Source organism: Ovis canadensis, chromosome 14, assembly GCF_042477335.2.
Source record: "Ovis canadensis isolate MfBH-ARS-UI-01 breed Bighorn chromosome 14, ARS-UI_OviCan_v2, whole genome shotgun sequence".
NCBI classification, from domain to species: Eukaryota; Metazoa; Chordata; class Mammalia; order Artiodactyla; family Bovidae; genus Ovis; species Ovis canadensis.
In genome coordinates, this window is record NC_091258.1 from 35,430,216 (window position 1) to 35,457,393 (window position 27,178).

General features: G+C 42.8%; 1 protein-coding gene across 1 annotated transcript in view; it reads left to right on the forward strand.

Moving 5' to 3' along the window:
* Positions 1-27,178, forward strand: part of FTO (FTO alpha-ketoglutarate dependent dioxygenase) — a 427,202-nt gene that overhangs the window by 230,785 nt on the left and 169,239 nt on the right. The window contains exon 8 of the mRNA XM_069549854.1: positions 4,207-4,331. Within this exon, the coding sequence (XP_069405955.1) occupies positions 4,207-4,331 (125 nt within the window). The remainder of the gene's footprint in view (positions 1-4,206; positions 4,332-27,178) is intronic.

A 27,178-nucleotide genomic window follows, 5' to 3' on the forward strand; every position in this document is an offset into this window, starting at 1 on the left:
AGAATAAAGCTACCATATGATCCTGTGGTCCCACTCCTGGGCATATATCTGGGGAAAAACTTAATTCAAAAAGATGCACGCACCCCAGTGTTCATAGTCGCACTGTTTATAACAGCCTAAGACACAGAAGCAACCTAAGTGTCTCCATCAACTGATGAACAGATAGAGAAGATGGGATATATATACAATGGAATATTACTCAGCCAAAGAATGAAATGGTGCCATTTGCAACAACATGGATGGATCTAGAGATTACCATACCAAGTCAGATGAAGGCAAATATCATGGGATATCACTTACATGTAGAATCTAAAATATGACTCAAATGAACTTATTTAAGAAATAGAAACAGGCTCACAGACATAGAAAACAAACTTATGGTTACCAAAGGAGAAAGGGGATGAGGATGGATAAATGAGGAATATGGGATTAAAGTTTACACACTTCTATATATAACATAGGTAACCAACAAGAACCTATTGTATAACACTGGGAACTATACTCAATATCTTGTAATAACCTATAGTAGAAGAGAATGTTAAAAAAAAAAAATATATATATATATATATATATATATATATGAAACTGATTCACTTTGTACACCTGAAACTAACACAACATTGTAAGTCAAGTGTATTTCAATAAAAATTTTAAAAACAAATCAAATTTGTATAAAATTAAAAACTAAAAAAAAATTAGTTTCTGACATTTTAAAATTAGGAGTTTTCATGTTAAAAAAAGAACAGAGTTCTTGTTTATTTTAAAAATTCATGAATCTGGCCCCACCAAAACAGCTTTACTGAATGGCAGAGTTGCCTGGGGCTAAGGCTGAGTAGTGACTGTCTTTTTAGACAGAGCATATGCTCTCTTCAGGAACCTTGCTTAACTTACTCATGTTACCTTTCTGGTCCTAGTCAGTATTTGAATTTACAACCCCTGCTTTAGACACTGGGAGCCTGGGTGTCATGCTTTAGAATCACCTAGAGAAACCTACGGAGAAGGCAATGGCACCCCACTCCAGTGTTCTTGCCTGGAGAATCCCAGGGACAGGGGAGCCTGGTAGGCTGCTGTCTGTGGGGTCTCACAGAGTTGGACACGACTGAAGTGACTTCAGTTCAGTTCAGTTCAGTCGCTCAGTCGTGTCCAACTCTTTGCGACCCCATGAATCGCAGCACGCCAGGCCTCCCTGTCCATCACCATCTCCCGGAGTTCACTCAGACTCACGTCCATTGAGTCCGTGATGCCATCCAGCCATCTCATCCTCTGTCGTCCCCTTCTCCTCCTGCCCCCAATCCCTCCCAGCATCAGAGGTTTTTCCAGTGAGTCAATTTTTCTCATGAGGTGGCCAGAGTACTGGAGTTTCAGCTTTAGAATCATTCCTTCCAAAGAAATACTTAGCAGCAGAGAAACCCAGCATTCTTCCTGGTGCTGGGGGGCCACAAGTATTGTTGTCCTAGGAGCTCGTGTGTGCTTAGTCACTCAGTCGCGTCCAACTCTTTGCGACCCCGTGGAGTCTAGCCCAACAGGCCCCTCTGTCCACGGGAATTCTCCAGGCAAGAACACTGGAGTGGGTTGCCATGCCCTCCTCCAGAGGATCATCCCAACCCAGGGATCAAACCCAGGTCTCCTGCATTGTGGGTGGATTCTTTACCGTCTAGGGAAGCCCTAGAAGCTCATAGAGTATGCATTTGGCTATATCACCAGTAGAGTAGCTGTCATTCTGGGTTCAGGAGGTGGAGGCAGGCCTTTTCCTGACTAATGCTTGACAGATTATTGTGGATGCTCTCCAGTGGACATACCGTTTCCTGTCTGATCTGCAAGGTCTGTGCTTTTATTTATTTTTTTCTGGTGCACCACACAGCGTGCAGGATCTTAGTTCCCCGACCAGGGATTGAACGCATGCCCCGTGCACTGGAAGTGCACATTCTGGACTCGCCAGCGGAGTCTCTCCTGTCTTACCTGTTTGTATCAGTTAGGGTGTTTGATTGTAAGCAACAGAAACCGGTTCTGGTGAATTTGAACAAAGTGGGACTTTATTGAAAGGATGTTGGATAGCTAAAGTTGTCCAAGGACACTCTAGAGTTTGAGAGAACAAATTTATGGACACAGGGTGGGCAGGGAGTAGAGGGTGGGATGAATGGAGAGAGTAGCATGGGAACATATACACCACTGTATATAAAATGGTCAATGGGAATTGGCTGAATGACTCAGGGAACTCAAACCGGGCCTCCTAACAACCTAGAGGGGTGGGATGGGGAGGGTGGTGGGAGGGAGGTTCCAGAGGGAGGGGACGTATGTATACCTATGGCTGATTCTTGCTGATATTTGGTAGAAACCAATAAAATATTGTAAAGCAATTATCCTTCAGTTAAGAAGAAATACATTTAATTATGTATATGAAAAGAAGAGACTCAGGTATCAGGAAGCCGGGAATACTTTGAGGACCATGGGTGGTAGGAACTGTGGAAATATAAATAAATTGCTACTACATTCCACAACCCCTCCCCCTTCCTTTGTCATTCTCAAGTGTCTAAAGTCCTGGAAAAGAGAATTAGGCCGGCCTGGCCCACATCCCTGATGGGAGAGAGCAGAACGCTTTGGGTGACAGTCCCTCGAGGATTTCATGCAGTAAAGACTTCCCCCACAGGGAGATCTGGATGCTGTTACAGGAAAGGGGACTGGGTATGGATGGGTATGGCACCGAAAACTGCAAGTGTTTGTCACGCCTCTCCTCACGGCTGTCTTGAAGATATTAAGCATACAGTGTAAAATATTACAGAGGAGTAAGGAGGTAGTATTTCAAGATCCATGAGAATCAGATGTTGAGTGTGCTCTTCATGTCAGTGAAGGTGTGGACATCAGTTGAATAATGAATTGCTGTTTAGTCGCTAAATCGTGGCTGACTCTTTTGCAATCCCATCGACGGTAGCCTGCCAGTCTCCTCTCTGTCCATGGGATTTCTCAGGCAAGAATACTGGAGTGGGTTGCCATTTCCTATTCCAAAGTAAGGAATACACCGAGTGATGAGAACAGAGAAAGTGGCAGTTTTATTCCCTTTAGCAATTGCTTTGGTTACAACATCTCCAAAGAAGCCCCCGCCCCACCCACCAGCCTTTCATGAAGAACAACATTTATAAATCCTAAAGATTTCTGCCCCAGTTGTTAATATATGAAGGTAAATGCATTTGAAGAAAAGTTCTATGATTAGAACTTGAAAGGTGTTTTGCTCACTAAGATTTCAAGTACCAGTAGAATACTTTCCATTGTTTCCTTAATTGTTTTCCTACTGTCGCAGACATTTGCATGCTTAAAATACATATAAAAAGCGCCTACAGAGGTGAGTTGTAAAGTTGAAATGACAATTTCAAATTTGAGTTTCGATGTAACGTTAGTTATTAGAGTGAGCCAGGGGTGACGCGCTTGCTTTTCAACTACTTAAAAAAGCAGCATCTGAATTTTGAGTGTTTTTGTACTCACCTGTGAGCCTAATTTTTTTTTTTTAAAGACCACAGCCATAGCCATGGAATAGCAGATTGTTCCCCAAATCATGTGTCTACTGTGCATACAAATCCCTGTATCTACTATTTGAAGTATGTGGTGGATTTTCAAACCTGGAAAGATATTCATAGAGATATACTCTTCTTTGATTCTTGTGCTCTTGGTGTTCCTTTCTTTGTAAGCTCTTGATTTGCAGCAAGCAAGGAAAATGGAGTGAACCAAAAAAAAAAAATTCCTGGCATGGCTGGAAATAGAAATTAATGATTCAAATAAGAAAGGCAGTGCAGTAAGCCTCAGCTGGGTGGCAGGAAACAGATACGGAAAGTCAGAGACTGCTCTTTTTTAAGAGGCCAAACAAACAACACACAGTGAAGTGTACGTGAAAATAATTTCTAATAGTAGCTCGTGGTCGGCAGTTGCCAGGGAGAAAAAATCATTGGTGCACTGAGAAAATTAGAGTGGGAATGCACAGCGTCTTGATGTGTTACTTAAGGCAATGGAGCTTTAGAGTTTACCTTATGTGCCATGTACATTGATTAAGTACAAAATATATGCTGGCCATTTTTGACCATCATTTACGGTATTGATTTGTTAGCAGGGGAACTGTAATAAAAAAGCCATTGATTTACTGTCCTTATTTGCTTATGGGCTTTTTTTCATTATTAATTTTTCACTTTCACTTTCTCTTTTGGGGATCGTTTCTTCTAGACAAGCGCTGTGCTTCGTGAAGTTAGAAGAGAGGGGGTCCCCATGGAACAAAAGAATGAGATGTTGACGTCCATCCTCGCCTCGATCACCACCCGCCAGAACCTGAGGAGAGAATGGCATGCCAGGTTTGTTCTATTACGAAATGGGATTTGTTGTCCCTGGAAAATGAGGGCTTTCTTTGGGGAAGCCCTTCCTGACGGCTGGCCTCCTCCCTCTCAGCGGAGGGGCCATGAAAAAAAAAAGAAGCAAGTTACAGATGCTTTCAGCCAGAGTTTTCTTTCCTCCACATGGTACCTGCATTAATTGCAGTGATCCATGATGTCATCTGTATGCATATATGATTTATCCTCGAGTGTAGCGTTTAGCATAAATGTTTACATCTTGAGCATAACGTAATCTAAGTACCTGATGCTGAAGAACCCTTTTAATCAACCGTCTAAAAGTCAACACTGCTGTTTAGCTGGGGCAGGTGTCTAGGAAATTCAGTGTTCTTACATCACGCGGGAGGCAGCTTGCTTGCACCTAGTCTATGCAGCAACCCCATTTTCAGAACTGACCAAATATAAATGACTTTGGCTTCAGCCTCATTTCTGTGCACATGGATTTAGCTGTGGTTAGATAGCTGTGGCTGGTAAAGTGTCTATAGATCATCAGTTTTTACAGAATGGATTCTTGCATGCTAAGTACCATGCTATCCTGCTTTTCTTTGAAAAATGCTTTGCTGGTAGAAGCCTTGAACCAGTTCCTTCAAATGTTAAAATTATCCTTTAGATGTATAATGCGTATTGTTGAATTACCATCAGTCTCTGAGCAAGAGGAGAGGAATCAGAAAAATTATGCTGGATTCTGCGTCCGAGTGTTACTCGATGCTTAAAAATTCTGTGTGCCTGGGAGTGAAGAACATTTATTGATAGCCATAATATTCTCCAAATGAGTTCATGCAACAGAATTTATAATAATTAATGGCTTTACTAGTAACAATTATCATAAAAATAGATTTGCTTGAACAAGGCTGAAGATGAGCATTTTCCAAAAAAGGAGACAGTGAAGAGTAGGAACTATCCATTATGATGCGGTATCAGAAAGCTGCTTTTTCACATATGCGTATTGTTTCTGAATTTAGAAACAATAAACCATGAAATCATGGTTTGAAACCATGGTTTTGAAACCATGATTGAAACCATGATTTTAAAAATTCCCAGTCACTTTTTCCCCTTACCCCCTTTTTGTAGTGTGGTCTGGGAGAATGACAGTTTCAACTAGTCATGAAAAGATTTTCAACTGAAGTTTCAATAATTGATTTAAAATGTTTCTTTCTATTACAATTTAAATATGTATATTCACTAAAGTATGCATATTTTATGAAATAGTGGAATATCCTTGAGGGGACATCTAACAGATTGCTCTCTCTTTGACCTTTTATATCTTTTCCCTGGTGATTTTTTTTTTTTCTGTGCTGTGAGGGTTGTGGGATCCTAGCTCCCAGACCAGGGATCAAACCTGGGCCCTCAGCAGTGAAAACGTGGAGTCTTAAGCACTTCACTGCCAGGGAATTCCTCTGGTGATTCTTATTAAATACAAAAGGAAGGAACTTCCCTGGCGGGCTAGTGGTTAAGACTTTGCATTCCAGTGCAGGGGATATGGGTTCCACCCCTGGTCAGGAAGCTAAGATCCCACATGCCTTGTGGCTAAAAAGTCAAAGCATAAAATAGAAGCCATTTTGTAACAGATACAGTAAAGACTTTAAAATGGCCCACATTAAAAAAAAAAATCTAAAAAAAATATATTAAAAGAAGAAAGAGAGCGGAAGATAGAAGGAAGGATGGGTGGGAGGGAAGGGGAGAGAGAGAGAAAGAAAGAAGGAAAGAAAAGAAAGGAAACAGTTCCCCTGTGAACGCTCTCCCATCCCCGCAACGCCTCACCAGATAGCGCAGCTAGAGAAAACGTTGAGAACGAGAATGGACTGCCTCTGTTGAATGCATTTGGTTTGTTAACAATAATTTCCTAATACACCAACTCATCAGACAGCGTGGCCAAAAGTGGCCTGTTTTTAAAAGGAGTCTGGTTGCTGCATTTCTGGCCCTTAACTGCTAACAATTTAATCAGGAGTTGGAGCCAGGGCTGAAGTTGATGTAGTCTAGCATCTGAAACAAAACTTGTCGTGTTTCCTTTGTGGCAGGGGAGGAGACAAGAAAGAGCTTAGCCGCTGACACTCTGCAGGCCTCTTTAAAACCAAACACCTGAAAGAAAATTTCAAGAGGGCAGTGTCTTGAGAGCTCAGAAGTGTCCTCAGAGTATTCAATAACCGTAATCCTCCCCCTGCCAACCCCCCTCCCCCACCCCTCTGCCAGCCCCATTTGATGTTTTCCATCCCATTGATCTATCTAAAAGACTCGTCCATGCGGTCTGTATAAACAGACGGTTACCATCCACCTTTCTTTTCCTCATCAAAGCTTCCCCTGGCCGTCTGGAACTGGGCATCGCCTGGAGTGGCCATCAGGTGCGCAGTGGTGAAAGTTATAAAACACCGTCTCTGGCACTAACCCAGAGTGGCCTGGGTTTCAGAGGTGGACCTATTGTGTATTTCGGAATTACACAAGGAAAAATGTACTCTGACAGATAATAATTAGTGCTTGCCAAAGGCCAAGCAATGGGTTACAGTATTTTACTTTTCACCCCAGCTATCTGGGGATCTGTGAGATTTAGATAATAGGAAAAAAATTTTTTTTCCTCCGAAAGTTAAATACAGATGACTCTAATTACCTGATACTGCACCTTAGAGAATGCATTAGAAAGAGTACAACTTGGAGAAATTTAGGTCACTGAGACTCCGCAGCTGGTGTTAGCTTTAGTGGAAATCTTGTTGTAATAAAGGCTTCAGTAGGTTCCTTTATGTGAACGGTGTTAGGGAGACTGTTTTCTGTGCAACTCGTAACTTGGTTTTCAATTATTTGTCTCTCTCTGCGAGGGCCAGGAGCCCAGCCATTGTTTGGGATGCACTGAAGTCTCCTAAACTGAAAGCATATGTTCCCTATAATTTGGCTTTTGGAGGAACGTGTCAATTCTGCGTGACTCGGAGTAACTGAGTTTGTCACAGTGTCACACAAGCCTGGGATTCTCGAGGCATATCTGAGTCCTGTGGGTTTCCTTCCCCAAGCCCGGTAATCCCATAAACAACCCTCTCCAAATAGGCTTATTAGGGCTGTCTATTCACTTCCCTGGAGTTGAAAGATCCCAAGTACATCGGGAGAAGCCGTGTGAATGCAGGGTAAGTGTTAACAGAAGTGGTACCGAATTTCTGAAGATTTGGCTTTGTTTATACAGTCCACTCCGCCTGATGGACAGCTTGTTATAGCTTTTAAAGAACTGGCCAAGCCCTCTGATCTGACCCCTTCTTGACCTCTGCAGCCCAAAGGTCAGTCTGCAGCTAATAAACTCGAATGTTCTTAAGGTCTACTGTAGGAAAAGGCAGAAAAAGAGCAGCTGCAAGGGCTGGGTGTCCCGGGATCGGCTGCTCAAGGGTCACTCTCTGATAATGAAAATGATTACCAAATTATATGGAAGTTTAACCGCGGTAGTGAGTGAGAGGAGGGTGGAGCCCAGCGTATTAGGTTTGATAAATGAACTGTGAAGAGGCCCATCTGGCCCTCAACATCTTTTCTCCCCCTCTTTCCCTACCAAGGGGAAACATTTTAAAATAACAGCAGTACATATAGACTCAATGACCCATGCAAGGAGCTGGAATGGATTAAGATTTAATGGTGACAGTGGAAGAAATTATCATTTGAAAAGTGCACTAAAGAAAAGGTACAGTTCCATGTCCAGGCCCGAATTGTTTTTCTAAATAAGAAAAAAAAGAAAAAAAATCAGTGCCTTTGTTTATTTTACACAAATCCCTGACGTCTTGCCTAGATCACTGAAAAATCTGAGGGCGTGTTTGTTATGGAATAATTATTTGTAGTCAGCTTAAGGAAAGGAATGGGCTTCCTTTGCCTTGAACATGTCAGAATGTGAAGCAAATTATTTTTTTCCTGCTTGCATGCTTAGTTGAGAGAATGTAACTAAGTCAAGGGTTAGCAAAAATGCTTTACAAAAAAATTGCAATCCATTTCAGCAACTGGCCACTGAACGTTGTACATTCTTTTTTTTTCTTTTGATACTAAATATACATGTGACTCTTGCACACTGTTTTACTCCTATACTTGGCAGTTTTCCTGTAAAAGAAAGCACCAAATTTTAATTGAGTAGATATGTGTATTCCTTTCTTTATCCTTTTTCAAAAAAACATCATAGCAATGCTGATTAGAGCCCACAATGGGTCAGTTTCAAGCTATATGTTCCTTTACTTGTGAATTGATAAGAGTAATCTGTCTAAGGGGTTTCCTGTTTGGTCAGCAGGTGAAGAATCCACCTTCAATGCAGGAGATGCAAGTTCCATCCACTGGGTTGGGAAGATCCCCTGGAGGAGGAAATGGCAACCCACTCCAGTATGCTTACCTGAAAAGTCTTGCAGACAGAGGAGCCTGGTGGGCTACAGCCCATGGGGTCGCAAAGAGTCAGACGTGACTGAGCGACTAAGCAAGCAATCTATCTAAAACTCTCTCCCAGCTTCCTCTGGGCCTGATTGTCCTGGTTTCTGACCAGTGACATTGGTGTTAGCAAACCTCTGTGCTCTTCTTCAGAGGCACATCCTCCGCTTCTACTTTCAGAAAGATGATTTTATTCAATGAACATTTTAGAAAATACATTTTTAAAATTTATTCTTTGGCTGCTTTGGGTCTCAGTTATGACGCAAGGGGTCTTCCTTGCATCATGCCGGATTCTTTGTTGCAGTGCGTGGGCTCTCTAGTTGTGGCGTGGGCTCAGTAGTTGGTGGTGTGCTGGCTTAGTTGCTCTGCAGCATGTGGGATCTTAATTCCCCCACCAGGGATCGAACCCACATCCCCTGCATTGCAAGGTGAATTCTTAACCCCTGGACCACCAGGAAAGTCCTGGGCATTTTTATGTATTTTGTATGCCTGCTGCTGCTGCTGCTAAGTCGCTTCAGTTGTGTCCGACTCTGTGCGACCCCAAAGACGGCAGCCCACCAGGCTCCCCCGTCCTTGGGATTCTCCAGGCAAGAACAGTGGAGTGGGTTGCCATTTCCTTCTCCAATGCAGGAAAGTGAAAAGTGAAAGTGAAGTCGCTCAGTCGTGTCCACCTATTCGATATAAAATAATGTGTGAGGTGCTGTGCATGAGATAAATTCTTAATGTGTGTTCAGCAGTCAATTTAAGTTTACCTGGGGATGAGAACTGAGCAAATCCCTAGAAAGAGGCTGTGGAAAGCAGTGGGAAAGAAACTAGTAGAGCTGTTGTGACCACAAGAGTGGCCCTTTGCTCTAACCCTCCCTGGAAAGTATTTAATTGTAGATGTCTCTGAAATCTAACATTGCCATGCTGCTGAAAACTCCTTAATTGAACACTGTTGCCTACCTCATAGAAGCCACACCCAGACAATGCTTATGTTTAAAATACAAATAAAAATCTACTAAACATTACTCAAAGTTACCATATTTTTCGTCTTAGGTTTTGACTTGACTGTGTATACCCACAGGGATTTGCAGTGAGCAGAAATCTCACTGGGTTGGATGAAGGATAACTCAGGGAGATGAGGTCCATTTCCAGAATGAAGTGTGCTTTTTAACGTTAAAGCATTCTCCTTTAAATGCTCCTCTCACTCAGCAAGGTGCAAGTATGAAAAACAAGATGAAAGCCAGGCCATCTGGGGGTTTTTTAAATTGAGATATAATTCATGTAACATAAAATGAATCATTTGAAAATATACAGTTAAGTGATTTTTTTTTAAGAATATACACAAGGCTGTACAACCATCACCATTATTCAATTTCAGAGCATTTCCATTACCCCCAGATGAAGCCCTGAAACTGTGAACAACCACTCTCGAGTTTCCCGACCACTTTCTGTCTCATCTACTTTCTGTCTCTATAGATTTGCCCGACTCTGAACATGTCATACGAATGGAATCATGCAGTATGTGACCTTTTGTATTTGACTTCTTTCATTCAGCATAATGATTTCAAGGTCCATCCCCATTGTATCAGTTCTTCGTTCCTTTTCATTGCCAAACAATCTCACATTGTATGCATAGACCATGTTGTGTTGATCTGTTCTTTGGTTGATGGACATCTGGGTTGTTTCCAACTTTCTGGCTCTTAGAAATAGTGCTGCTGTGTACAGTCATGTACAAGTCTTAGAGTGGCACGTTTTCAGCTCCTCTGGGTATAAACCTAAGCCTGGAATGGGTGGGTCATATAACAACTCCATGTTTAACTTCTTGAGGAACTGCCAAGCTCTTTCCCTCAACTGCTCCACCATTTTACATTCCCACCAGTAGTGCATAAAGGTTTCAGTTTTTCTATAGTCTTGCCAACTCTTGTTCTTTTCCTTTTTTTGGTTTATGTTATAGACATCCTACTGTTATCTCCTTGTAGTTTTGATTTGCATTTCCCTGATGACTGATGATGTTGAGCATCTTTTCATGTGCTTATTTAAGACCACTTTTTTTTTTTAATTGGGAGATTTTAAATGACAGACTTAAGGACTCACCCTTTAAGTGGTAAAGAGGTCGTGAGCCTATTAGGGTATATGGCTTGTAGGATGGATAGAGCTCCAAACGAAGCTGGCATGAGTGTGCCCGGTCCTTTATCTATTTGAATGTGGCCCATGTGTGTATTTATTTCTTTCTGATTCTCCCCTGCATCACCCTTCTACCATTCTCCTAGATTTCTTTCATTACAGAATCTCTGAACATTGCCCACTGGATGGGAATGTAGCCCAATCCAACAAAAAGTCTGTTCACCTAAGCTCCACCTGCTTCTAGGCTCAAACAGGGCTTACTGTATTTTCCTAGTAGACAATTTAAGTTGGGTCCAAGGAGCCTTAAAATGGTGCTGAGAAAAGTTTTGTTTTGTTTTGTTTTCCTTTTATAGCCAATATTTTTTGGCAATAAAAAAGAATGAAGAACTGATACATGCTATAGTGGGGATGAACCTTGAAATCATGGTTTTTTTGTTTATGGTAGTTTCTCAGAAAAACTTTTAGAACTACTTCTTTCCAGTTAAAGTAACTTGGTAGACCTAGTTGTCTTTTTTTTTTTTTTTGATGTGCACCATTTTTAAAGCTTTTATAGAATTTGTTACAGTATCACTCTGTATTATGCTTTGGTTTTTTGGCCAAGAGGCATGTGGGATCTTAGGTCCCCTACCAGGGATCAAACTCACACCCCTGCACTGGAAGGCAAAGTCTTAGCCACTGGACCACCAGGGAAGTCCCCCTAGATGTCTGTGTGTACATGTCTTTCCCACATTGGGCTTTGGCTTCTCAAACAACTGCCAAGTTACCATCTTTTCCTAGACAAGTAACGCACCCAGACAGCTTATTATTGACCATCCCGTTACCTTCCACAGCCCCAACCATCACCACTTAGCTCCAGGAAGGATCCGCTTTGGACAGACTCCAAAATCGAGTTGTTATAACCCAGATCTTGTAATGAACAGCGTTTGCTTTCCTAAGCTAATCAGCTTCAGAACTCTGCTATGGATGCAACAGGTAAAACATTTTGTGTGGATTGACTTTGGTTGTCAGGCTTGTACAGTTTTCCCCATGGTTATCTAATCTCTCCTTTTGTCTGCTGGCAGGCCCAAATTCTGTTCAAGCCTGACAGGTTGCCCCTGTCCAGTTTTGCAGTTATAAGCTGTTATTTTCTGAGTGCTTACTATATACAGGTCATTGTGCTCTATGCTGTGGGAAATGGAGCAGACGCATTAAAAAGAAAGATGCATTAAAAAGAGGTAACAAAGGAAGTCCTTCCTTCATAATTTTGAGGAGGAATGAGCATTTGAGATATTGGGCTATAAGCTTTGAGTTTATAGTCATCTTGAGAGTCCCTTGGACTGCAAGGAGATCCAACCAGTCCATTCTGAAGGAGATCAGCCCTGGGATTTCTTTGGAAGGAATGATGCTAAAGCTGAAGCTCCTGTAATTTGGCCACCTCATGCGAAGAGTTGACTCATTGGAAAAGACTGATGCTGGGAGGGATTGGGGGCAGGAGGAGAAGGGGACGACAGAGGATGAGATGGCTGGATGGCATCACGGACTCGATGGACGTGAGTCTGAATGAACTCCGGGAGTTGGTGATGGACAGGGAGGCCTGGCGTGCTGCGATTCATGGGATCGCAAAGAGTTGGACATGACTGAGCGACTGAACTGAACTGAATCCTACCAAGGATGGGAACCTTAAAACTGAATATAAGGAGAGATCTCTAATAGGTGCTGAGTCTCTGGTATTTAACTCCCAACCCAACACCTCTGACCCTCACATCCAGCGTGAGGGAAGAAGGGTGCTCTGGGCACAGACTGACTTGGGCTCTCGAGGAAGAGCCCAGGAGTGAACAGCATGGAGCTGAGCCAGGACCAGTACAAAAAGACATGATCTCCTCCCTGAGCCAGCCATTCCTGAGTCCCCATCCTTCCTGGAAGTGAAATTGAATGAATGAAGAAAAGAAGAACAAGGCGAGAGGGAAGGTCCTTCCCAGGGTCACGTCTCTGAGTAAGGGGTCGGTTTCATGCCAGAAGGGCAGAGCTGAGGCTGAATATGGCTTCAAGTCCATATTTCAAAGGACAGCTGATCTTTGCTGGTTACCTGCTGATGTCCTGATGGGCTTTGATGATATCAGCACAGTGATGAGCTCAGGCTTGGCAACTAGGTCCTGGGGCCACATTTGTCTTTAATATTAGGAAGTCATGGTCACAAAAAGTGGACTCACCAGCCTTGAGGTTGGGCTATGGGATGATGTTGTTGTTCAGTCGCGAAGTCGTGTCTGACTTTTTGCAACCCCATGAACTGCAGCCCACCAGGCTCCTCTGTCCATGCGATTTCCCAGGCAAAAATACTGGAGTGGGTTGCCATTTCCTTCTCCAGGGGGTCTTCCAGACCCAGGGATCGAGCCTGCATCTTCTGCATTAGCAGGCGAGTTCTTTATCACCTGAGTCACCAGGGAAGCCCATGGGATGATGAGGCTGTTGTCCTGTGAGACCACATGTGATGAGCCATCTGACTATGTCAGTTGACTGGTCAGGTTAGTTGGGAACCAGAAGTTGTGGCATCTCCAGTTCAGTGGCTGCCCCCTGCAATGAGCTAAATGTTCGTGCAGCATTGGGGTAGGGGAGCAGGGAGGCACTGGCCACAGCTGGCCCACTAGTTGTCATCCATGTCATTCTTTTTAATGCGTCTGCCCCAGCTCCTTTAATAATTGCAATCTCCACTTTCTGCTGCCCTTAGCAGAAGAATGCCCTTTGTGTCTCTGAACCAGATTACTCCATAAAATCGGATAACTCCATAAAACCTCCTCATAAATGTGTAGGAAATGAAACATTGTATAAATTTAGAGCATAGGGATTAAATGAGTCTAGAGATAAAGTTACCTTTCTTCCAAGATTCAGCAACTTATCTTAAGGAGGCCAGTGTTGTTAATGTTATTACCATTGTTACTGTCATGATTTGAACAGTTTTATGGGGGACAAAAGCCAATTGACTTCTGCGCATCTTATTTGTAAAATCAACGCATAGGCCTCGGTATGAATCCTGAGCCTGGCAGTTTTCTGAGTGGTAGCTGGCTGTTTCTTAGAGGCAGTGCTTCTTCAGTTTTTTGAGAAAACATGGGTTCATTCATTGATTTATTCATTAAATACTTATCAAGCACCAGCTATTTGTCAAGCACTGTTCCAGGTGTTAGAAACAGCATTGAGCAAAACCGATGAGCATTTTTCTCTCATGAAGCTTCAATTCAAGTGGAATGACCAATAAAAAGTGTTTTCCTGAGTAGAACTCTGAGCATTTCTTTAAAAAAATAATGTGCGGCGACTTCCCCAGCCATCCAGTGGTTACGACTTCGCCTTGCAATTCAGGGAGTGCAGGTTTGACCCCTGGTTGGGGAGCTAAAACCCTACATGCCTCATGGCCAAACGCCACCCGCCGCCCCCCCCCCCCCGCCCCGCCGCCAAATTTAACATAGAAGCAATGATGTTAACAAATAACATAACTTTGTTAAATTTATGGAATTTAACAAGTTCCATAAAGACTTTTAAAATGGTCCACTCCAAAAAAACTCTTTAAAAAAATGTGCACAGTCGCCATGTCCTACCTATTCAGCACACAGCAAAATAGTCATTCAGCTGAAACAGAGATAAAATTTCCTCTTCTCGTTTTCATCCTCAGATGGTCACTTGTTATCACACTTGCAGCTCTGGTCCTAGTGGGTCAGATTCGTGACACAGTCAGGGAGTGCCAGCATTGTGAGGCTCACCGTCCTCGGGGTCCCCAGCACTAATTCTTACTTAGATAGCTTGCACCCTGGTTCCCAATGGCTTTAGCACAAAAGGTGTGTCGCTTTAAATGTCTTCACTTTAAAGAAGGCTTGAATTCATGTCACGCTGTATTCACAAATACCTCTTAAGAGTAAACAGTAGGAGCTATGCGTATCTCATTGGTGTTAGGGAGGGGCCGATTACACATGACAGGGTGCTATGCGGTCCGGCATTTAATAGATGGTATCTTTGATTACTGTGAGTGAGCAGTCAGTGATGTACTCACTGATTTAGCAAATATCTGTCACGTGCCCACCTGGTACCAGATGCTACTGTACTCCCTGAGGTTATAGGAATGAATAACACTTGACCAGGGGAAATAATCATCTTGTCTAATAATGTAACGCAAGGGGTTAAGTCTGGATTCTGGAGAAGTCCTTGTCCCAGAGATGAAAGCGGCAGGTTCACCAGAAATATTCTTGTGTGATTCCTTATGTGCCCGGCCTTTGTGAGAAGCACTGCTCCACCGAGTGATTGTACAGCCTACACGTGGGTCTTCAAGTGTGTGTGAGAGAGGGGAGAAACTTCAGTGTGATTATGGGCCAGAGGATAAAATCTGGGTTACCTTGTCTCCAGAGAGTTTTCAGTGTTAGTGTGGGGGGGGGGGGGGGGATGATTTCTTCCAGAGTAAAGTTTATGACTCTGGTATAGAGGTTGGGAGCATAGATGCTGAGTAGATGGCCTAGGCTTGAATCTCAGATCTACTTCTGAAACTCCAAGCAAGTTGTGATAAACTCAACAAGTTGCTTAACCCCTTTGGGCCTCAGTTTTCTCATTTGTAACTTGCCTGAGCGGATAATAAGAGAACCTGTTCCTTAAACATGTTTAAGGGATTCCATGGAATAAAACCTACAGCAAATACCTGTCACATACTCTGTGCTCAATAAAAATTACCCCTCCTCTTCAAGGACTTCCCTGGCAGTCCAGTGGTTAAGACATTTTGCTTCCACTTCAGGGGGCACAGGTTTGATCCCTGGTCGAGGAACTAAAATCTCCCATGCTGCATGCTGTGGCCAAAAATTAGGAAAAAAATTTCTGCTCCTCTTCAGGTCAAAACAAAAAAGTGAAGATCAATGCAAGCCAGACTCACTCGAACTGGCCTCTCCTTTGTGAGAGTGCCCCCATGTAAAACCCAAGCCTCATGGTATGGCTGGGTGTTGCTGAATTGGTGAAGGAGGGAACGTTAGGTAGAATTCAGCCTGTGTCAGGCCCTGTCCTGAGTAAGGACTGTCACATCAAATTGACAGAGGCTTGGATACCAATTTGAATCCTGTCTCCAGCTGGCTTGTAGACTCTGGGCACGTCAGAGACATCGGATCTCAGCAGCTCTGTCTACAAAAGAAGTGGCTTGATTCAGTGACCTTGAAGGCATCTTCCCTCTCTGCCAAGGTGTGACCCTCTGAGTCAGAGCCCAGGGGGCCACTAAAGATGGGGTAGTTGTCTCTCCTGAAGGCTTTTACCTTTCTACCTCCACTGTCCTTGAAACCTGACGTTGTCCTAATTTTAGCCATACTCGCCGTGAACAGTTAGTGAGAACTCTCTAAGTGCCAGACAAAGTTTTAAATGCTTTAGGAGGTGAGAAAAGGGAGACAGAAAGATGCAAAGTCAATGCCCAGGGCCGCAGAGCTAATAGTGCATGCATCTGCTCAGCTGCTTCCATTGTGTCCGACTCCGTGTGACCCTGTGGACTGTCAGCCGGCAGGCTTCTCTGTCCATGGGGTTCTCCAGGCAAGAATACTGGAGTGCGTTGCCATGCCCAAGGATGGACCCTGCATCTCCTACATTGCAGTGGAGATGGAATTTAAGCCAGGACAGCCCACCTCAGACTTCTACTGTGTGGCCACAGCCAGAGCTGGAGTAACAAGACTTTCCTCTTTGTCAGCCACTCACGTGTTCTCCTAGTACTTGACCTGGGTCTCACAGTGTAAGAGTTAGAAACCTCCCAGGGACCTTCCCAGCATGGAGATAGATGGGCGTGTGTCTGTAAATGTGTATTTCCTCTGGTACCTAAGTATGTTTCATACTTTTTAGTTGTGGGGGGGTGGGCATCTCTCTCTCTAAGGAAGTAGTTTCCAGCTCATACTTTATAAATCTCGCTGCCTTAAATCCTTGAAAGTAAAGTTATTACCTTTATAGCTATGTCATCTCTTCTATACTGGTTACAGAAGTTGGGAGAGTAGGGGCCCAGATGAGAGCATCAAAGTTTAGCCTCCAAAGATCTGTAAATCCTTTAAGTGGAGTAGTTTCAGAGCCAGGTTAGTTAAGGCTGATTTGAGTAGATTTCCTTATTCTGAACGGGTAGCATTTATCTTCTCTATAATGGGTTAATCACTGCTGTACAGTATGTTTAGGAAACAATTTACCGCACGTGAAGAGAAGTAATTTTATTTTATCTCAGGGGTGTTCCCAGTGTATTTTACAAATTTTCCCTGTAATGGATATTCCAGGTTCTAGATAAAAAGTTTAACTCTGGCTCTCAGTTGAGGAAGGAATGGGGTGAAGGGTGGGGGTGGGGAATAGCTCTGCTGGCCTGTAGGGGACACTGTTGCCTCATTGATCAAGATGATTTTTCACTGTCTTGTCCCAGGACAGAAACAAAACAAATCAACCAACAAAAATAGGTCCGGTCACCTTAACATTGCTTGTTGAAATTATTTGAGTGATTCCTGTGTGTTTAGAATATTCGGTGTTTGAGGGGGTATTGATCAAGCTCTTTAGTATCCACGCCAGGAAAGGCATAGCTTAGTGTTTTCTTTCCAAGAGACACGTGATCGACAAGCCTTTTCTTACATTTCTTACTAGCTTTCTCTTCATCCTCTTCTCTGGACAGGGTGCCACTTTGTAGTTTAACAAACCTGAGGTTTAACGTGGACCATCTTAGTTTTTTATGAACTTCTGCCCACATTACGTTGAAATGCTCCGATTCTGTTAACGTTGTATTCTGAATGACAATCCTAAGCCTTGGGGAGGGCATTTTGGAAGTTCCAGTTCCCTTCTTTGATCCAGATCTTTCTCATCCCTGAAAAAGATGCGGTTTACAGAGAAAATGAAGTCATGTCTAGGAGGCAGGCTTGTGGAGGGCCTGGTCTGCAATCCGGGAAGCACCTTGCCAGATGCTCGACCTGCTCTGGGTTCGGCCTGCCTCTCGCCCCAGCCTGCTGATAGCCTCTGCCTCCGTGTCCAGGTGCCCCGGGACCCTGCCAGGAAATCTCCAGCCCTCCCTGGCCAGCTCTGGCCTCTTCCCCACCAGAACAGCGGCCCTAGAAGGCGATTGTAATTAACCCCTGGAAAGCATCAGTTCTGCTAAGGCAGCGTGTGCCGTAATGATACTGTTCACTCGCCCCCTTTCCAGTTTCACCATCAATTATGCCATGTGTTTCATCCAGTTGGTGCTACCCTCCCAGTGTTAATTATAACCTACAAGACTGTTACAGTTAATTTTATGGCAAGCATATTGTCTCTTCAAGGCTCCGGAGCAGCTCATAAATTATCTTGAAGGTAAAATGTAACTTGGGGAACCAGTTATGAAAATTCCATCCATCTCGCTTAGGAGCCGCAGCTGCTACTGTCAGCTGCCTCGCGGCCACATTGTGAAGGAATTACGGTGGGTCAAGTTTAAGAGGGGAGGCCCAGGCTGTCACCGAGGAGGAAGGCTGTCCTGGCCCTGTCAGAGCAGCACCTTCTGCCAGTCCCTGGTGGTTTCATTTTGCAGGCAGGAAGAGGCAGGCAGCACAGGTGAGCGGTCCCCAAGCTGTCCGTATTCATTACTTTACAGAAACTTGTGGTAGGCAGGCAGGTCCGGAGACCTCACCTCTTTTCTGTTGTCATGATGTTAGGCATCATCTGCAAAGTGTGAGAGAGATGACTCTATAACTAAATCTGGGCTTGGTTCTGGAGAGCCTAGGAGGAGACGGGTGGGAGGCATCAGGGGCTGTGTCTCCCAGGAGCCCCACCCTGGACTCTCCCAGTGATGCCCTGGTCTCTCCAGCTAATGCTTGTCTGGCCAAAGCCCTGAGCTTCAGCCGGCATTTTCCTTGTGGTTGTTAACTCGTCTTCCAGTCTGATCAAGTGAGATTTCTCTGTGAACGAGCATCCTCTTAAAATCGCCTACTAAATAAATTAACAGGTTCTCTGATTGGGATAATAAACACCCTTCTTTTCAGTTTCCTCGCACGAAGTAGAAGCTTTACATTTCAGCCCTCGGGGCTTTGGCATTATTATTTTTAATGACTTGAACACCAGTCTTTCATTTAGCTTGTTTGTATAGTTACTGTAAATGATCTTTCCGCTGTTGGTTCTTCATTTGAAATTCCGCATGTTATGCTCGCTTTAAAAGCTTTGAGGGGGCCTCTGAGGATTGGGAGCCTTCTTAAGCACAGCATCTTCCAGCAGCACTAGAAGCAGGCCGTGGCAGAAAAGTCAGAGCGGGTGTGCTGAGAAAGTAGGCGTGCGTGTGGAAATCTCAGCGCGAGTCTGAGGGATGCAAACGCAAAACAGCGCCGGCTTGGTGCTGGGCGACGGCTCTGCATGGTAAGGAAAGTAGGCCTTACCTGAGCTTTTCATTCCTCCCTGTGTATTTTGGAGCATGTCCTGTGTGTTCACACAGGCACCTGCCTTTGTACCAATAGCCCCAGAGACCATTACACCTGGGCTGTGTGACTTAGAGAATGAGACTTGGTTTTTTTTTTTTTTCAATAGAAGTATAGTTGATTTACAATGTTGTTTTAGTTTCAGGTACACAGCATAGTGATTCTGTTTTGTGTGTGTGTGTGTGTGTGTATATATATATATATATATATATATATATATTCAGATTCTTTTCCATTTTAGTTTATCACAAAGTATTGAGTATAGATTCCTGTGCTACACAGTACCTACGTGTTTATCTTTTTATATATGGCAGTGTGTACCTGTTAATCCCAAACTCCTAATTTATCCCTTCGCAGCCCTTACCCTTTGGTAACCATAAGTTTGTTTTCTACGACTTTGAGTCTATTTCTGTTTTGTAAATATTTTATCCTTTTATTTGTATCCTTTTTTTTTTCGATTCCACATCTAAGTGACGTCATATAATATTTGTCCTTCTCTGTCTGACTTCACTTAGTATGACAATCTCTAGGTCCATCCATGTGGCTGGAAATGACATTATTTCATTCTTCTTTATGGCTGAGTAGTATTACACATTATTACACTCAGTATTATGGCTGAGTAATATATACACATTGTATATATATGTGTGGGGCTAACCAGGTGGCACAGTGGTAAAGAATCCACCTGCCAGTGCAGGAGATGGGAGTTCCATCCCTGGGTTGAGAACATCCCTTGCCTGGAAAATTCCATGGAGCCTGGTGGGCTCCAGTCCACGGGGTCACAAAGAGTCAGACACGACGATGCACGTGCGTGCACGCACGCACACACACACATACACACACACACACCCCACACACACACACACATCTTCTTTATCCAGTCATCTGTTGATGGACACTTAGGTTGCTCTCATGTCTTGGCTACTATGTAAACAGTGCTATTATGAACACTGGCATACCTATAATTTTTTGATTTCGAGTTTTCGTCTTTTCTGGAGAGACCCTGTGTTGAGGGCACATGAAACGGTGAAACCATGCCTGAAGAGAGGTTGGACTTAATCATGGACGTGTTCTTCTGAGCTTTTGACTATAGAACAGCTGAATACCTGGGTACTTGTGAGTTTTCTAGTGAATTCAGACAAGAGGCGTTGCAAGCTCAAATGTCTGCAGGGAGGGCCTGGCAGATCATTTGGGTGAATGAAGACAGAGAAGTGAGGCTGAAGTAAACTGGGAAGTCACACCCTCTCTGAAGTGGGCAGCAAGGAGGCTGCATCTGTCTTACTAGGTCTCCTACATTTTCGAGAGAAGGGGGGAATTCAGACTTTGTGTGTCAGCTAACAATTTGAATGTTAGCCATAATTCAAAGGTTTTTATTTGAAAGTAAGATTTCCTAAGAAATCTGTGTGCAGGTCAAGAAGCAACAGTTAGAACTGGACATGGAACAACAGACTGGTTCCAAATCAGGAAAGGAGTATGTCAAGGCTGCATGTTGTCACCCTGCTTATTTAACTTATATGCAGAGTACATCATGCAAATGCCAGGCTGGATGAAGCCCAAGCTGGAATCAAAATTGCCGGGAGAAATATCAATAACCTCAGATACGCAGATGACACCACCCTTATGGCAGAAAGCGAAGAACTCAAGAGCTTCATGATGAAAGTGAAAGAGGAGAGTGAAGAAGTTGGCTTAAAACTCAACATTCAGAAAACAAAGATCATGGCATCCGGTCCCATCACTTCATGGCAAATAGATGGGGAAACAGTGGAGACAGTGAGAGACTTAATTTTTAGGGGCTCCAAAATCACTGCAGATGGTGACTGCAGCCTTGAAATTCAAAGATGCTTGCTCTTTGGAAGAAAAGCTATGACTAACCTAGACAGCATATTAAAAAATAGAGATATTACTTTGCTGACAAAGATCCATCTTGTCAAAGCTATGGTTTTTCCAGTAGTCATGCATGGATATGAGAGTTGGACTATAAAGAAAGCTGAGTGCTGAAGAATTGATGCTTTTGAACTATGGTATTGGAGAAGACTCTTGAGAGTCCCTTGGATTGCAAGGAGATACAACCAGTCAATCCTAAAGGAAATCAGTCCTGAATGTTCATTGGAAGGACTGATGCTGAAGCTGAAACTCCAATACTTTGGCCGCCCGATGTGAAGAACTGACTCATTTGAAAAGACGCTGATGCTGAAAAAGATTGAAGGCAGGAGGAGAAGGGGACGACAGAGGATGAGATGGTTGGATGGCATCATGGACTCAGTGGACATGAATTTGAGCAAGCTCTAGGAGTTGGTGATGGACAGGGAAGCCTAGTGTGCTGCAGTCCATGGGGTCGCAAAGAGTCAGACATGACTGAGCAACTGGACTGAACTGACTGAAAGGTTTTTATGTGTTGTTTAGGCCGATCAATACATGTCTGCAGACTGAATGGTATGGCTAGGGTTCTGAGTATAGATTGCAAGTCCTTGCCTGCTTTGAGTGAAAAATCTTCTCCACCATCCTATACTTGTAGAGAAGAGAGGCAATGATCCTGGCCAGGGAACCAGGAGGCAATCTGAATACTGCCTCCTGTGACCTTGTAATGTTCTGTTATGTGTCAGTTCTTGCTTGGAGGAAGCATTTGTGTGTGTGTGTGTGTGTGTGTGTGTGTTTTTGCCTTTAACTTGGCAATCTTTCATGTTTCCTTTTACAGAGGAAGCATATGAGAGTTTTCCAAACTGAATGAGGTGTATATGGTGCTCATTGTCACTATAAAAATGGTGTCTGCAAAAATGTTGGCAGTTTGGAATGAAGAGTTTGGTCTTCAGGAAGGTAGGGCAGGGACTCCATTGCTGGTGATCACCATTTCCCCTATTACACCCTCAAGTTTATGCCTCATCCAGCTCTGCCACAGGGGAACCCAGCTGTTCCTTCATGGCACAAAGATGTCATGTGGTCAGAACAATCTTTCAGTCTCTTTGCTCAGACTGATGGCCCCATGGAGGTGTGGTCAGGGAAGTTGTTAAATACATGTGGGTTTGATCTTCTGGAGAAGAAGAAAATATAAAAAACGATTTCTTTCCTTTAATAAAAAGAAAAGGATAATCCTAGACCTTGGCGGCTGCGAGAGTCAGCTGCTACGCATGCGTGGTTCAATTTCATTGTAAATATTTCATAAGGGTTATTAGGAAGGAGCCAGGCTGACGTCACAACCCCAACTATACCAGAGGAACCATTTCACTGAAATAAGCCAACATTTCTAAAGAAACATGAATTTCTAATGTAAAGTTAACATCAGGTCAGAAAACCCTCTGGAAGAAATGCCTGTATCAATGTTTATAATCTCTGCATTTATGGATTTGCAGTTTGTGCAAAAGACTCCCAAAGAGACTCTATTTTGGTTAAATAAGAGTAGCTTGTGAAATAGTCTGTATATCCATATCCATCCTAACTCAGTGTCTTGGCAGCCTTTTGTATAAATAATGTCTTTTCCAAAATGTGTGTATTTGAAAAAGGAAGAGGAAAATTAAGTGGCAAACTGTGTCTCTGGGCTGCCATAAACTGACAGAATCCTAGAAACAGAAAGCAAAGACTGACAGCTCATTCATTCTTTGAGCAAATTATAGAGCTGTACATTAATTTATGGATTGTCTTGATGTATGGAAGGTTGCCGTGAGAGGCAAAATGTTCACCCTACTTTTTTTTTTCCTTTTTTTTATTTTGGAGTAAAAGTTTATTTAAGCTTTTGGGGTCTGGTGCAGTGAAGGGGGGAATATGTCACAGAAATTATGAGTTTTAGAGGTATTTGGCAAGGGAAAAAAATGAAAGAATATTCATGTTTTGTAAACATTTAATCTGCATTCACAGATGGTAGTGTTCAGGTGCTATTTTAATTACGAGGTAAAGAACAGCCCCACACAGTAGGAAGTCATCTTAATAAATGGAGAGAGGCTTTTTTGTCTTCAAGCGTCAAAGATCCTGGCTATGGAGAAATTTAAATACTTTGTGCTACAGGGGAGAGTCTGAAAATGACCAAAATACTTGGAGAAAGCAAAATGATGGACTCTACTCCGGATCAAAGGAGTCTAGTAGGCATGTTTCACCAGGATATAGCTTTAAACTTCCTCAATAGTGGTCATTTTAGCGATGGCCTTTCCAGTGATAAACGGCCACCATGGATATCTTCATGTGATCAGAGGGAAAATAAACAGAACAAATTGCAAATATATCTTGAAAATTTTAATCCCAAGTGGAAATTATTTCTTTACGGTTCTTCAGCTCCGAGCACTGCTGTGCCCTTCAAGATAGAGTGCCCAGAAGAACTAAGAATAATTCAAACACTGCTGTAACTTACAGCTTGCATTAATAACACACAAATAGAACAGTCTTCTTATTAAATATCGGTAATATATTATAATAATGTTTTACTGTCTTTCCCTTAGTGGGGAATTATGAGGACCTCATGTTAGGACCTCAGTGTCCTGACATAGTTAATTATCCATGGATAATGGTTTTCAGGCATCGCTGTTCTGAGGGATGCAGCTTTGTTGTGGAGGGCCTAAGGGTTTGCAGACTCAGGTGCGGTGCACCTATGCACTTTCCTACAGAAGCAAACAGCTGCGTTTTCTTTACCATATTATACATCACATAGAGCATCTCATTTATTATAGCTAAGCTAATGGTGCAAGTGCAAACCTTTATGTCCTGTCCTATACGGTGATAATATATTTGCTGTAGAGATGTTCGCTTGATTTTCATAAGTAATTAATCTTTTCCTGTACCAAATGTATCACAGGAAAATGGGTTAGCACAGGGGTCAAAATACATTTAATGTGGTCTGCAGAGATTGGAGGAGACCTCTGGTATAGCATCATTTTTTTTTTTTCTTTCACAAGGGCCTTGCCCTGTCTGTAGTCTCACCCACCAGCACGATACTCTCATTACTAGGGACTTAGGCTAATGAAAGGGAGTTCTTTACAATCCTTCAGCACCAAGACAGGATTCAGACCTGAGTATGTGCTAAGGGAAGTAAGCTCAGTAACTCACCCACATTCAGTCCCTTGACAAGGCTGTGTATTGTCCATGTGGATGGTGGTGGTGGTAGGTTTCTATCAAATCTAAAGTGTCTCCCAGTTCATACATAGGTGGGCCCTTTGGAAATGTGCCAAGACCTCACTCAGAGGCCCCTGAATAGTAACATGCAACGCACAGGTGGTACAGAAGGTGATTTTGTAATATACCAAAGACTGTTACTTTAAAAGTTACATATTTTGCTTTAGATTGACAGGCTTGATTGACATTTGGATCCATGGTTCCCAAGTTATATTGTTGAGGACAGGACTAAAATCCATCTCTAAGTTGTTGTTAGTTTTTTTTTTAAGTTCTTTTTTTTTTTTTTTTTTTTTGGCCACACCACGTGACATGTGGAATCTTAGTTCCCTGACCAGGAATAGAACCCATCCGCCCTGCAGTGAAAGTACAATCTTAACGATTGGACTGCCAGGGAAGAACCTAAGTTGTGTGGTTATTTTTTAAAACTGATTTAAAGAAAAACTCTGGAAATATAATACCGTAGGTGGTTCATGAATATTGCTAAAAATCATGATGGTGGAACACATCACGAAGTGCTGTCCTTGATAAACTGAAGGGGTCAGGAAACATGTATCTTAGTCATAATTATGCTGTTAGTGATGAAGAAGACGATGCTGATGATCATCATTAATAAGAGTAGCTAACCTCTGGTGACTCTTGGCTATGTGGTGGGTACTGTTCTAAGTGTTTCCCTCATACTTCCTGGCTTACTTTGCCTGCCAACCCAGTGAAGGAAGAGTTGTTTTGATTTCCATTTTATAGAGATACCTTAAAATTCAGGTGATACTTCAGTTAAGGTAACTAAGACCCAGAAAGACAAGAAATTTGCCCAAGATAACAAGTTATAAGTGGCCAGACCAGAGCTTTGAGCCTGGGCAGTGAGGTTCTGTGTCTTCTCCCCACCCGCTCTTCCCAGCTTTATTGAAATATAATTCACCTATAACATTGTGTAAGTTTAAGCTGTACAATATGATAATCTGATATATGTATATATTGTAAAATAATTCTGGTGTCTGCCTTTTAATTACTGTATTTTTCTATGTGTTCAGTTAAGAGATATTACCGTCTGTTCTCTAAAGAAGAAAGGCAGACAATCATGAAAATGCATACTGCATATAATTATATATTATGTAATGTGAAAATGAAAGTCTTTGGGTTGTGTCTGACTCTTTGTGACCCCTTGGATTATACATTCCATGGAATTCCCCAGGCCAGAATACTGGAGTGCGTAGCCTTTCCCTTCTCCAGGCGATCTTCCTAACCCAGGGATCAAACCAGGTCTCCCACATTGCAGGCAGATTCTTTACCCTCTGAGCCACAAGGGAGGCCCATTGTATTAATATAAATAATATTTAAGTTTGTAGATATTATTTACATATATTGTACATATTATGTATGTGTAATATAATAATGCAATGGTCATCCATGGTCTGTGAAGGCTGGTCGGGTCCTGCTCTATATTCTAGAGTATGCTAAGTATTGCCCAGATGACTTGGAACTTGAGATTCTTTACTGAAGTTAATGAAAAGGCAGGGGGCAGGGAGATTATAAAGCTATGTTTTTTAGTTACCGCCCTAGACCCTTCTGCTTATATGTTATTAGGGGATGCATGTATGCGTCCATGCTCAGTTATGTCCAACTCTTTGTGACCCCATGGACTGTAGCCCCTCCAGGCTCCTCTATCCATGGGATTTCCCAGGCAAGAATAACTAGAGTGGTTGCCATTTCCTTCTCCAGGGGATCTTCCTGACCCAGGGATCGAACCCTCATCTCCTGCATTGGCAGGTGGATTCTTTACCACTGAGCCACATGAGAAGTCCAGCCCATTACGTGAAACTTATTTCTTACCAAACAAGGGCCTAAGGAGCAAAAGATCTTTGGCAACCTCTCATATTTCCGTGCTTAGAAAAACGTCCCAATTCTTTCACCCATTCACTTCAAATATATAGAAATAATGTCTGATCTTGTCTGAAACTTAAAATGGAGATCTTGAGCAAATAACATGGTTATAGTCCCAGAAAGAAAAGACAGAGAGTTAACCTGTGACGATTCATCTCAACTCTTAACAAATGAAATACATAGATCAAGCCCCCAGGACCAAGATGTAAGTGGGAATTAGTTCTCCTGGGTCCCAGAGCAAGACTGAATGTGCACATCTGAAGTTCTTCTGTGACTCTTGGTTCATCTTGATTTAAAATTCCAGAAAGATGTTCAAACAGGCAAGATCTCATCTGATATTTTTCTGAGCTAAGTGCTTCATTTTTTCCCCAGTGTTTATGACTAGTCACACTGCACAAGGAAACTTTATCTGGATGAGGTGTGAAGGGGTGGAGAAGTCGCTAATAGGGTCACTTAGAAAACTTCAATAAGTGTTTTCAAGCCAAGGTCCCCAAGGGCCAAGAGTCATCATGAACAATTACTTGAGAACCGTGAGATGCTCAAAGAGGAAAATTGCTGAACAAAATGAGTTGGAAGAATGTATATCTTTGTCATTTCATGTTGAAGCCAGGGGCTAAAACTCACGTTTTGCACCATTGTAATCTACAACCATTTAATTTGCTAACAAGACTTCACTGATCAGGATTGGCAGCCTCTTCCTTCAGGATAATCAAAACAAGAAGTTTTTGGCTCTGGAGAGTAAATGTTGTCGATCTTTTATTGTCCAGCCCCACCATTTTCTTGCTGGCAGGCTGAGATGAAACAGAAAGCTGATATTTGGAGCCACTGGAATTGCAGGCCTTGTAATTTAGAAATATCCATTTTATCCCGTGTAATTTCTTTCCCTAAGATTCCTCCGTCTAAATCTGATACAGGTAGGAGCCAAGACAAACAGTAACCATTTATAGTCATCCAGACCAGTTTGAATTTCACCCTAATGTGAAG